The sequence below is a fragment of the Centropristis striata genome, chromosome 17, assembly GCF_030273125.1.
Source record: "Centropristis striata isolate RG_2023a ecotype Rhode Island chromosome 17, C.striata_1.0, whole genome shotgun sequence".
NCBI lineage: Eukaryota > Metazoa > Chordata > Actinopteri > Perciformes > Serranidae > Centropristis > Centropristis striata.
In genome coordinates, this window is record NC_081533.1 from 4,044,808 (window position 1) to 4,057,224 (window position 12,417).

General features: G+C 36.5%; 2 protein-coding genes across 3 annotated transcripts in view; one reads left to right on the forward strand and one right to left on the reverse strand.

Moving 5' to 3' along the window:
• The window catches only part of LOC131989470 (uncharacterized), a 299,290-nt gene that overhangs the window by 229,871 nt on the left and 57,002 nt on the right, over window positions 1-12,417 (reverse strand). The gene's annotated exons all lie outside the window — the stretch shown is intronic.
• On the forward strand, window positions 226-12,088 carry LOC131989494 (mitochondrial inner membrane protein OXA1L-like). 2 transcript variants are annotated; one of them, XM_059354734.1, is made up of 10 exons: window positions 226-375; window positions 940-1,074; window positions 1,162-1,272; window positions 2,737-2,998; window positions 4,193-4,336; window positions 5,120-5,205; window positions 6,320-6,484; window positions 8,447-8,551; window positions 8,628-8,790; window positions 11,154-12,088. In XM_059354734.1, exons 1-10 carry the CDS (start codon window positions 265-267, stop codon window positions 11,189-11,191), a joined length of 1,320 nt encoding a protein of 439 aa, XP_059210717.1. In that variant the 5' UTR covers window positions 226-264; the 3' UTR covers window positions 11,192-12,088. The 2 variants fall into 2 exon arrangements, with proteins under 2 accessions (XP_059210717.1, XP_059210718.1); XM_059354735.1 differs by lacking the exon at window positions 11,154-12,088 and having other exon boundaries at window positions 8,628-10,740.

Genomic DNA, 12,417 nt, shown 5'->3' on the forward strand with positions numbered 1-12,417 from the left:
TAATTACTTTTTATCTCATAATTATGACTTTCTATTTCATTATTAATATTTTTTCATAATAATGACTTTTTATGTCATAATTTCGCCTTTTTTTATCTCATAATTATGACTTTTATCATGGGCAAAAATAAATTCTCAACAAAGCAACAAACGGGCTTCCATAGTTTAAAGCTATAAACACACACAAAAAAAGGCGAAGCGCGTTGCAAACCGCCCGGCAAATTGACTCTCGTCGCTCCCCGTAGCAGGTTTTTTTCCTCCAGCATGGCTGCGTTCAGGAGCGGAGTGACTCCAGGTAGCTTAGCACGATGTTTCCTGAAGCAGACTGGGAAACAGAGCAGAGGCAGCCAGATCCTTTCAGACATTTGGAGCCACGTAAGTCTTCTTTACAGTCCCACGTTAAGTTTCTGTCCTCTGCTTCCGAAACAAAGACACAAACTGCGACTCTCCGCGGCTAACTCGCTAGCCGGTTAGCATCCTGGTTGACTTTGACAGCCTCTCTGCTAAAAACATCTCAAATGTCTAAAATAACGAGCCTGTCTGGGGCTGTTACCTGCTGTTAGTTGAGGTGTGGTTGAGTTAAACTGTTGATTAGTGTGAACCAGCTGCTGTCTACTGTAAAACCACCAGAGGTCACAGAATAAACAGGATCTACTGAGTTTACCCTCTGACCCCCAACAAGCTGGTTCAGCACGGTTTCAGGGCTCCTTTAACATTTTACTCAGTACTCTCCCTGCTCAGACCAGGAGGTTGCCGCCTGCATCAGACTGAACCTGTGCTAATTTTGACAGTGTTGACTGTGTTCTTAAAGTTTAAAATAAAATGCTCTGATTTGCTGTGAACCACAGTACAAAACCTACAGAGACACAGCAGCAGCCTCCATACGTGTCATCAGGTGGTGGTTTACTCTGACTCTCTGTCTCTCTGCTCCACAAGCAGCGGTTGCTCCAGAAGTCCAGTCTGCACACGGTGCTGGAGTGTCGCAGTCCCGCCACCAGAGCTCTGCTGGGCCGCCGACAGCACGCCAAGATCCTGTGGGTGAACGCAGTGGCACTCAGACACAACAGCTCACAGGTGAGTTGGCATTCAGGTGATCCGTCCCACTGCTGAAAACTGCCTCGACAACATCAAACGAGTTATTTATTGTGTTTATATCACCAGATCCCAGTGGAGGATGTCACCATGGCAACTCCAGTGTTGGAGTCCTCCTCCTCCTCCGTGTCTCCGCCCGCTGAGCCGACCTCCATCACCACACAGCCCATCACTGAACAGGTGTCTGAGCCTCCACCTCTTATCTTAGTCTCCATCTAGAACAGGGGTCTCAAACTCTAATTACCTGGGGGCCGCTGGAGGCACTATCAAAATGACCAAAAAAAGACACAAAATGACAAACAAATACACAGAATTACTAGCCTGGGTTTACCCAGACTGCCTTGCGCGCTCGAATTTAATTTCAAACCTCCAGGCGGTCTGGAAACCACGGCAGTTTCTTATCCCTGTTTTAGGGATCCAATCACAGAGCGGGGAGGGACGGCAAGACGATGACGCGTACTACTCGGCACTTGGAAGCTTGTAGTTTTCTTACGGATCCAACATGGCTGCTGCAGACGCGAAACTCTCTTTAGCTGTAGATGGTGTTTTAAATAGTTTAGAGCGAAAGTTGAAAGGCGAAAGGTCTCTCGGCGGCTCCGCTGTCCCCCGGCTGGTAGCGAGATCACCGGTAGCGGGGCTATTAGCGCCGCACCTGCGGTCTCGGTGGCTCGTTGCGCCGAGCCGGCGAGACCGTCAGTCACCGCCGGTGATCTGGCTCCGAATCGGGGGACAGCGGAGCCGCCAGAGACCCGCAGCAGCTTGTTTGTTGCCCATAAAATCAGTGGATGTGTGTGGCTGAATGACATGAGGGGGAATAAAGTGTGAAAATAAATAATCTTGCAGAAAGCGAGAACTGGAGAAGCAAAGCAGCAAGCAACACTCTCTCACAGACACACACACAACAAACATCCATTTCTGTAGCTCTACTACGTCATCTGGTATAACTGATCTGATTGGCTAAGAGCTACCTACAGACGCTTTGATAGACATTCTAAGCGCCCAATAAACGGCTCTGGAGGATCGTAAACCACACCTCCTCTACGGAGAAATGAACGGCTGGCTTCCAGACCTAATCTCCAATGAGATTTGGTCTGGTGTTAGCCAGGCTACAGAATTACCAAAAAAGACACAACATTCTTAAAAGACACAAAATGACTCAAAAAGACACAAAATGACAGGAAAAAACTAAAGTACTTAAAAAATAAACAAAATGACCAAAATAGACACAGAATTACCCAAAAAGACACAAAATAATTGAAAAAAAATACACAAAATGACCAAAAAAATACACAAAATGACCAAAAAAATACACAAAATGACCAAAAAAATACACAGAATTACTAAAAAAGACACAAAATTATTTTTAAAAGACACAGAATTACCAAAAACACAAAATTATTAAAGAAATTACTAAATTATTAAAAAAAAAAAAAAAAAAAATTATTGTAAAAAAAAACAGGGCATATTTTTAAAAAGTAATTAAAGGGACCTTCCACACACAACACGGTAAAGTGCCATTCATATAAAACTCACATTAAACTTTCATATCAAACTTTCATATCAAACTTTCATATCGTCACGAGGGCCGGGAGTTTGAGACCTCTGCTCTAGAACGATGTGGTTCTATCTCCTCTGGTATTTTAGATCCCAGTAGAAGCGGTTTCCACGGCAGCACCAGTCCTGGACGTGTCTCCTCCTGCGGCGGTGGTCCTGGACCTGCAGCAGCTCTCTGAGGCGGTGGGGGACGCGGCCCCGACGGCAGCGGGGGTCCTGCAGGCTGCAGCCACAGAGAGCAGCCTGTCAGAGCTGGGACTGGCTGCTCCCACACCAGTGGGCCTGATCCAGAGCCTGCTGGAGCTCCTCCACATGGACCTGGGGCTGCCCTGGTGGGGCGCCATCATAGTCGGTCAGCAACACCTCCTACTCACCTTCATCTTTAGTTTTTATTCTCATATTATATTTTATTTATCTTCACCTTCATCTTCTACTTCAGCTTTTTCTTCTGTGTCGTCTTCTTCTTTGTTCCTCTGCTGCTTCTTTGTATCTTATTATTATTTTTCTTTTTTTCTCTCTGCTTCTATGCTTTCTTTGTTTTCTTCATCTTCATGTTCTTCTTAAACATCTACTTCTTTTTCTTCTTCTTCTTCTTCTTCTTCTTCTTTATGTCCTCTGCTTCTTCTTCTTATCTTTCATATTTTTATTTTCTTCATTTTTCTCTCTGCTTCTATGCTTTATTTGTTTTTTTTCTTTATTTATCTTCCTCTTCTTTGTCCTCTGCTTCTTCTTTGTATCTTTCTTCTTATTCTTTTTCTTCTTTTTTCTCTCCGCTTCTTTGTTTTTTTTTCTTCATGTTCTTCTTAAACATCTACTTCTTTTTTGTCTCCTCCTTCATCTCCTTTTTTCTCCTCTGTCTTCTTCTCTTTCCTCTGTGCCTTATTTTCCTCTTTTTTTATTGTCTTCTACATCCTCCTCTTATAAGTCTTCTGCTTCTTCTTCGTATTTCCCCTATTTGCTTCTTCTCTTCTTATTTGTTCTCTTCTTTATCTTCTGTCTCATTTCTCTCCTCCTTCGTCTACCTCTTGTCTTTTTCTTCATGTCCTTCTATGACATCTACGTCTCTGTCTCCTCTCATCTCTTGTTTCTCTCCTTTGTCTTCTTCTCCGTCGTCTACCTCTTCATTTCAGTCTTTTTGTCTTCTCTCGTCATTTCTCTTCTTTTCTTGTTATTTGTTCTCTTAGTCTTCATCTTCATGTTCTCCTACTTTATCTCTACCTATTCTTTTCTGTCTTTTTGTCTCTTTGTCTCAGCTTTTGTGTCTTCTTTGTAATTTTTACTTTTTATTATTTCTTCTTTTTCCTCTCTGCTTCTTTCTTCAACTTCCTGTTCTTCCACTTCATCTACTTCTTGTCTTTTTTGTCTCCTCCTCTTCATCTTTTTTCTTCTTTAATTTCCTCTTCTTCTTTGTCTTCTCCTACTTCTTCTTATTACTTATCTTCTTTTTCCCCTCCCTGCTTCTTATTAATCTCCTTCTCTCCATCGTCTGCTCCTTCTCTTTCTGTTGTCTCCGTCCCTGTTGTAACCGGTCCTCTCTGTCCCGTAGGGACGGTGCTGGCTCGCCTGGCGGTGTTCCCGGTCATCGTGAAGGGTCAGAGGGAAGCAGCCAAGCTCAACAACTTCATGCCCGAGATCACCAAACTCACCACCAGGGTCAACGAGGCCAAACAGAGCGGAAACCAAGTTGAAAGTAACATTTCTTCAGTCATATTTGTAGATTTCTGTGTGTGTGTGTGTGTGTGTGTGTGTGTGTGTGTGTAGTAGGGGTTTGCCATATTGGATCGTTCACGATAATATCGTTATATTTTATAACGGTTATAGTTTTTAAAAAATGCATATCATGATATTGGCAACATTCCTACTTCTTGATGTCGTGGCGTAAGGTTACACAACTGAATACACCGAGCTGCCCTCCAAACACACTGCTGCATTATGCCATTGGTTAGCCACAAGCTAACATTAGCTAACAATTAAAGTTGTTGTTTAAAGTTTCAAAATAAGAGCACAGTGTGTTAACAGAATCCACCACAGAACTTACAAGAAGACTGTCAAAATAAGATGCCTTAAATAAAACACACAAGAACCTTTTATTCTCCTTTACAAAATGAATCATTAAAATTTGCCCCCGAAACCCCTAAATGGTTAGTTTTATTATTTGCTCATACTCAAGAGTTAAGAGTAAAAAAATTTGTATTTGCCAACTGTTGAGATTTGCACTTCACACTACATTTTAGATTTTTATTTATTTATACAGACTTAAAAAAAAGCATATTTTCTATGTTAGGGCTGCAACTAACGATTATATTACTATACTATACTATATTCTCAGTATTTTGAAATATCATCAAGAATATCGTTTTCGCAAACTTAGCCTGAAATATCGTGATATTCTTTTAGGGCCATATCGCCCAGCCCTAGTGTGTAGTTTTTTGTTTTTTTAATGAACCCACTCACCCTGAGCTGTGTGTTGTAGTTTTCCAAGCCTACTCCGACCTGAACTTGTTCCAGAAGAAGAACGATGTGAATCCTCTCCGCGGCTTCCTGGTTCCTCTGGTGCAGGTCCGTTTCTCTCTTTACTCCCTGGACTTTGAAATAAATAAGTAAAGGTTACAAACTGGATGAGGACCTTCTTGTAAATTGTCAGATCTAAATAGTTTCATATACTAGGGCTGCCTGAATAAAAGAAAAAAATATATATCTAAATATTTATTTGTTTGTTTAAAACTCATCTTAAAACCTATTTTTATTCCTTGGCTTTCAACCATGCATGAGACTAAAAAGCAATGCAACTATTTATTTTAGTGTTTATATCCTGTTTTATTTATTTTAGTGTTCTTGTCTGCTTGTTTAATTATTTTTGTAATTAGATATTTTCAACTTTATTCTTATAATTAATTAAATATTTTTAGACTTTATTCTCATGAATTAAATATATTTTGACTTTATTCTCCTTATTAATTAAATATTTTTAGGCTTAGTTTACTCATATAAAATAATGTGTCTTTTGCTGACAAACCATGAAAATAATCGAGAAATAATTAATTAATTAAATATTTTTAGACTTTATTCTCGTAATGAATTTAATATTTTCAACTTTATTTTTGTAATTAAATATTTTCAACTTTATTCTTGTAATTAATTAAATATTTTTAGACTTTATTCTTGTAATTAATTCAATATTTTTGGCTAATTAAATATTTTATAGACTTTATTCTCATAATTAATTAAATATATTTTGACTTTATTCTCCTAATTAATTTAATATTTTTTACTTCATTTTTGTAATTAAATATTTTCAACTTTATTCTCCTAATTAATTTAATATTGTTGACTTCATTTTTGTAATTAAATATTATCGACTAATTAAATATTTTTAGACTTTATTCTTGTAATTAATTAAATATTATTCGACTTTATTCTCATAATTAATTAAATATTTTCGACTAATTAAATATTTTGCTGACAAACCATGAAAATAATCGAGAAAAACACACGAAGGATTCCTATTATTTTGACCACTGAAGCGACCTTTGTGACACCAAAACTGAATGAAATAAAATCAGCGAGATGAAACAAATCTGATGCTGGATACAGAGAACTTTGCCTTGTTTATTATGTGAATTGGCTAAGAAAAATCTTGAATGCAGCAGACTTTTGCTGATGTTTTCTGCAGGCGCCGATCTTCATCTCCTTCTTCATGGCGCTGAGGAAGATGGCGGAGCTGCCGGTGCCCAGCCTGCAGACGGGAGGTCTGCTGTGGTTCACAGACCTGACGGCAGCAGATCCCTTTTATATCCTGCCGCTGGCCGCTACTGGGACCATGCTGCTCATCCTGGAGGTCAGACAGCTCATACCCCCCAAAAAACATACAGACAGTCATGGAAACAAATATTAGACCCTTATGACCATCATTTTAATGGCTGGTACAACTGAAGGTTCATTTGTTTGGACAAATATAATAATAATAATAATAATAATAATAACTAAAATAGCTGATAAGAGTTTAATTGAAGAGCTGATATCTAGACATTTAACATTTTCTTGGTAATAACCAAAAAAATTATCAAGAATAATTAATAAAATATTTTCAACTTTATTCTCGTAATTAAATATTTACGACTTTAATCATGTAATTAATTAAATATTTTTGGACTTCATTTTCCTAATTATTTTAATATTTTCGACTTTATTCTCTTAATTAATTTAATATTTTTGACTTTGTTCTCGTAATTGATTAAACATTTTCAACTTAATTCTCCTAATTAAGTAAATATTTTTTGACTTTATTCTTGTAATTAATTTAATATTTTCGACTTTATTCTCGTAATTAATTAAATATTTTCAACTTTATTCTTGTAATTAATTAAATATTTTTTTACTTTATTCTCTTTATTAATTTAATATTTTCGACTTTATTCTCGTAAATGATTAAATATTTTCAACTTAATTCTTGTAATTAAATATTTTCCACATTATTCTCCTAATTAATTAAATATTTGCAACTTTATTCTTGTAATTAAATATTTACGACTTTATTCTCTTAATTAATTAGATATTTTTGACATTCTCGCAATAATTTTTTTTTAAATCAAATTTATTCTTGTAATTAATTAAATATTTTCAACTTTATTCTCACAATGAATTAAATATTTTTTATTTTATTCTTGTAATTAATTCAATATTTATGACTTTAATCCCATAATTATTTTTTTTTCTTAATGTGGCCCTTATACTCCATAGTAAATATTATGTCATTTCACATAAAATACTTCTACATAATTCCGTATGTGTTCTTTCATAATTTTAATGTCTTTAGTATTAATCTAAAATGTTGAAAATAATAAAAATAAAGAAAAAAACTAAAAAACACACTTTTGACTGGTAGTGCAAAAAAAAATAATAAAAAAAGAGCTCATACTAACTGTAGAAAGACTATTAAAAAAATTCTACTTTATTCTCGTAATTAATTAAATATTTTCAACTTTATTCTCGTAATTAATCAAATATTTTCAACTTTATTCTCGAAATTAATTAAATATTTTTTATTTTATTCTTGTAATTAATTCAATATTTATGACTTTAATCCCATAATTATTTTTTTTTCTTAATGTGGCCCTTGTACTCCATAGTAAATATTATGTCATTTCACATAAAATACTTCTACATAATTCTGTATGTGTTCTTTCATAATTTTAATGTCTTTAGTATTAATCTAAAATGTTGAAAATAATAAAAATAAAGAAAAAAACTAAAAAACAAACTTTTGACTGGTAGTGCAAAAAAAATAATAAAAAAAGAGCTCATACTAACTGTAGAAAGACTATTAAAAAAATTCTACTTTATTCTCGTAATTAATTAAATATTTTCAACTTTATTCTCGTAATTAATTAAATATTTTCAACTTTATTCTCGAAATTAATTAAATATTTATGACTTTAATCTGATAATTATTATTTATTTATTTTCTTAATGTGGCCCTCCGTAGTAAATATTATGTAATTTCACATAAAATACTTTCATGTTCTTTCATAGTTTTGATGTCTTTGCTATTAATCTAAAATGTTGAAAATAATAAAAATAAAGAAAAAAACTCTGAATGAGAAGGTATGTTCAAACTTTTGACCTGTACTGCGTTAAAATAAATAAAAAAGAGCTCATAGTAACTGTAAAAAGACTAAAAATCAAACCTTTTGTTGCTCTTTCAAAGCCAGCTGTAATAACCAAATAAAAACAATGATGAGAATATAGCAGGACTCCTATTGGACAGTTTGTGATAAGTGTCCCGTTGTGTGTGTGGTAGCTGGGAGCAGAGTCTGGCGTGGACAACCCCAACCTGCGAGCCATGAAGACGGTGTTCAGGATCATGCCCTTCATCATCCTCCCCTTCACCATCAACTTCCCCACGGTCAGTCCTCAGTCTCTCAGCTCCTCTGGTCTCCTCTGAAGGGGACATTTATTTATTATTGTCCCTCTCTCCCCAGGCCGTCTTCACCTACTGGCTCACCTCCAACTCCTTCTCTCTGGCCCAAGTGGCGCTGTTCAGACACCCGCTGGTCCGAGAGCGCCTCAGGATCCCCGAGAGGATCAAACACCCCACGGACGCCATGCCGAAGAACGAAGGCCTGATCCAGAACATGAAGAAGGGTCCGTGTCTCCACTCACATCCACTGGATAGATAGTTACTTTATTTATGGTTTATTAATTAGGGACCGAGGACCCTATTGTAATTGGTCCGTTTCTTCTTATTATTATTCATACCAAAAGTGAATTTGGAGCCTTTATCATCTTCAAAAACTCTTCATTTTTGGAATACGCATAAATCTCACGTGAAATTTACGTATTCCAGTGGTCCCGGGAGTGGGCGTGGCACAATGGCTCACCAGCGCCCCCTACAAACTTTTCTTCCATGAACGCATTACTCCTACCGATTAAACTCTATTCACTTCTAACTTTGTCAGTGTCATCATGAGGCCTTTGGGATGACACGTACTCAAAATCCTTACTGACTGTCACACTAGATGGGCGTGGCATGGCGGCAAAATATGAAAACACGAGCCTATATAACTTCACCATACATTGTCTCATCTGTCCAAAAATTCTTACACGTGATGAGGGTCCAGCTCTGAACACACCCACATGATAATATTGACACACAGTCATAGCGCCCCCCGCTGGCTACAGGAAGTCACATGTTTTATACTTAGCCCTAGCAGTAGGCTTCACGTAGAGACACCAAATTTGGTACACCCCATTGACTTCAAACTTGGTCAGTAGCATCACAAGACCTTTGGGATCAAAAGTTATTGAAAGCTTTACCGACAATCACACTATGTGGGCGTGGCATGGCGGCAAAATATGGCGTCACGCCATCTAACACCAGACTGGATAACTTGACCATACATTGTCCAATCTGTCCCAAATTTCTCACATGTGATTAGGGTCCAGCCCAGAACACACCCACGTGTCGATAGTGACACACAGTCATAGCGCCCCCTGCTGGCTACAGGAAGTAACATGTTTTACACCTACCACGAGCACAGTGGTAGGAGACACGCCAGTTGGGACGCATAGGGACTGAGCCCACAGCGCCACGCCCGACGTGGCCTCCCCCGACGGCTCCACTCGGCTCGGTCCCGTTCAGTCCTGTTCACAGGCCTAGTTCAGGTTGTCGTAGCAGTCCTGTGTTTGAATACAATAAAAATTGAGTTAAATACTGAGGAAGAAAAAATAAGAATAGGACAAGGACATAATTTTGATTATTTTTGTCTCATAATTTTGACTTTTTTTAATCTAACGATCATAGCTTTTTATCTCATTTTAACTTTTTTTTATCTCATAATTATGACTATTTTCTCTCATAATGACTTTTGATTTCATACTTTGGACTTTTTATCACATCATATTTGTGACTTTTATCTCAAAATTATGACTTTTCTCACAATTTCGATTTTTAAAAATCTAATAATCATGACTTTTATCTCATTTTAACTTTATCTCATAATTATGACTATTTTATCTCATAACATGACTTTTTATCTCATTTCGATTTTTTAAAATCTAATAATCATGAGTTGATTGCTGATAAAATAGTTTAAAAATTGGAATAAAATGGAATTTATATATACAGCTGGGGCTGGCCGATATATCGATATAAAAAGTATATCGATATATTTTTAAATGTGATATAGAATTAGACCATATCGCATGTATCAATATAGTTCAATTTTTTCTTTTTTATATATACATGCGGCCCTTACTCATATTTAGTTAATTTGTAGTGTTCGTTAATCTTTTCTCATATAAATATATTTATTTCAGAAAGAGATTGGCCTATTTTATTTCATAGGCTATTTTTATTTAAAATATTTTTCTATTTAAATGTGCACTTTATGGAGCTTTTTTAAATTTTTTAAGGGTACTCCTGTTGTTCTACAGTATTTATGTTCACTTAAATAAACAGTTTTGCAGTTTTTTTCAGTCGCTAAGAAGCGCTTACCCATACTTCAGATACTTTTTCTAAACTCTTCACACAATTAGCACAGCATGGTATTTTGTAGCCATACCATTCACACATTTCATGTCGTTTCCACACAATATGCAGTCAAACACATTTCCTGAACAGACAAGCTATACCTCGCAACAAAATGATGGATTGTTTTTGTATTATTTAAGAATATTAACACACAACATCCCACAATAGCAAAAACAATATTCCAAACCTTAGATACAGTATAAAAACCTCTGCTTCTGCAATGATATCAGTTCAAAAACGATATATATCAGCTGATAATAAACAAACAATTGCAAGTAAAAATACTGTTTCCTTTGAGAGGAACAGTGAGAGAGTCAATGAGCTACGACAACAATATATCCAGGGAAAGTACTGAATATTCAATTCAATGTCCAGTTCTATCAGCTTTGCACTTTGCAAGTAGGTAACCTACACAGTAATAGGTTACAGTACAGTATGGTATACAGTAATGACATTTACATAAACTTTGTTTCAGAGAGTTATGGAATTGGAGGCCAACCGGGCCCCTCATGAATTCATATACACAGATGAGGCAGGATTCAATCTGGCCAAAAGGCGTCGACTCCTGGGACAATGTGGCTTCCCATCATTCCCAAGCAATAACAACATGGTTTGAAGTCCACCCAAGACTGGTACGTCTCTTCCTTCCACCCTATTCACCTTTCCTCAACCCCATAGAGGAGTTCTGTTCTGCATGGAGGTGGAAGGTTTATGACCAGATGTCCTCCTTGAAGCCATGGATGCTGGCTGCAGGGACATCTCAGTTGATGATTGCCGAGGGTGGATCCGACATACCCAGCGGTTTTATCCCAGGTGCATCGCCTTGGATAATATCAGATGATGTTGATGAAAACATGTGGCCTAACCCTGAAGATCGCAGAGATTAGATACAGTATTTCTAATGTACCTCCTAAACAGTAAAGGAAAAGACAAACTGATTTGCTTTTTACTGGAATGCTTTTAAATGTGAACATTACATGTGGACATACAGTTCCCAACCAAGAAATTTAGTGTAAAAACGGTGGATTGCTTGTTTTGCATGCAAAACTGAAACATAAAAGTCTATGCACTTTTTGTAATGTCAACAGTAGCCAGTATTTTGAAACCTGGTGTACTTTGATTGACTGCATGTTCCTTGTGAAGTGAAAACAAGTGTTATTCTTTGACAGAATAAATTCATTTTGTGTCAGATTTCCAGTGTTTTGGTAAAGTTAGTGTGTGCAGAGAAAGATGTGTTCTATTTTGAAATGAACAGTTAGTATATATTTAACAATGTGTTTTTGATAAGAAAATTATCGATTTGGTCAATTGTGCTTTGTACTTGTGAGTCTGTGTTAAGAGTTTAGAAAAAGTATCTGAAGTATGGGTAAGCGCTTGTTAACGATTGAAAAAAACTGTAATAAACAATGAAATTGGTTCGTTTTTTATTATACTTTTTCTTCCGAAAAATTAATCGCCTTTTTGGGGGGCTTTATCATATTCAAAAACTCCTCATTTTTGGAATATACATAAATCTCCACTGAAATTTACGTATTCTAGTGGTCCCGGGAATGGGCGTGGCAAAATGACTCAACAGCGCCCCCTGGAAAGTCAAGAAAATTAAGCCCCTTGCACGGGAATGTTGTAAAGACACGAAATTTGGTACATACATATATCATGGCAAGACGCACCAAAAAGTCTCAAGAGCCCATACCTTAAACGTACAGGAAGTCGGCCATCTTGGATCGAAAATGGCGTTT

Excerpts from the sequence above, each read along its gene's own strand:
- LOC131989494 (XM_059354734.1), top strand. The coding sequence starts at position 265 with ATGGCTGCGTTCAGGAGCGGAGTGACTCCAGGTAGCTTAGCACGATGT. Across the intron at positions 4,337-5,119 it reads GAGCGGAAACCAAGTTGAAA|TTTTCCAAGCCTACTCCGAC; the intron begins GTAACATTTCTT and ends TGTGTGTTGTAG. Across the intron at positions 8,552-8,627 it reads TCACCATCAACTTCCCCACG|GCCGTCTTCACCTACTGGCT; the intron begins GTCAGTCCTCAG and ends CTCTCTCCCCAG.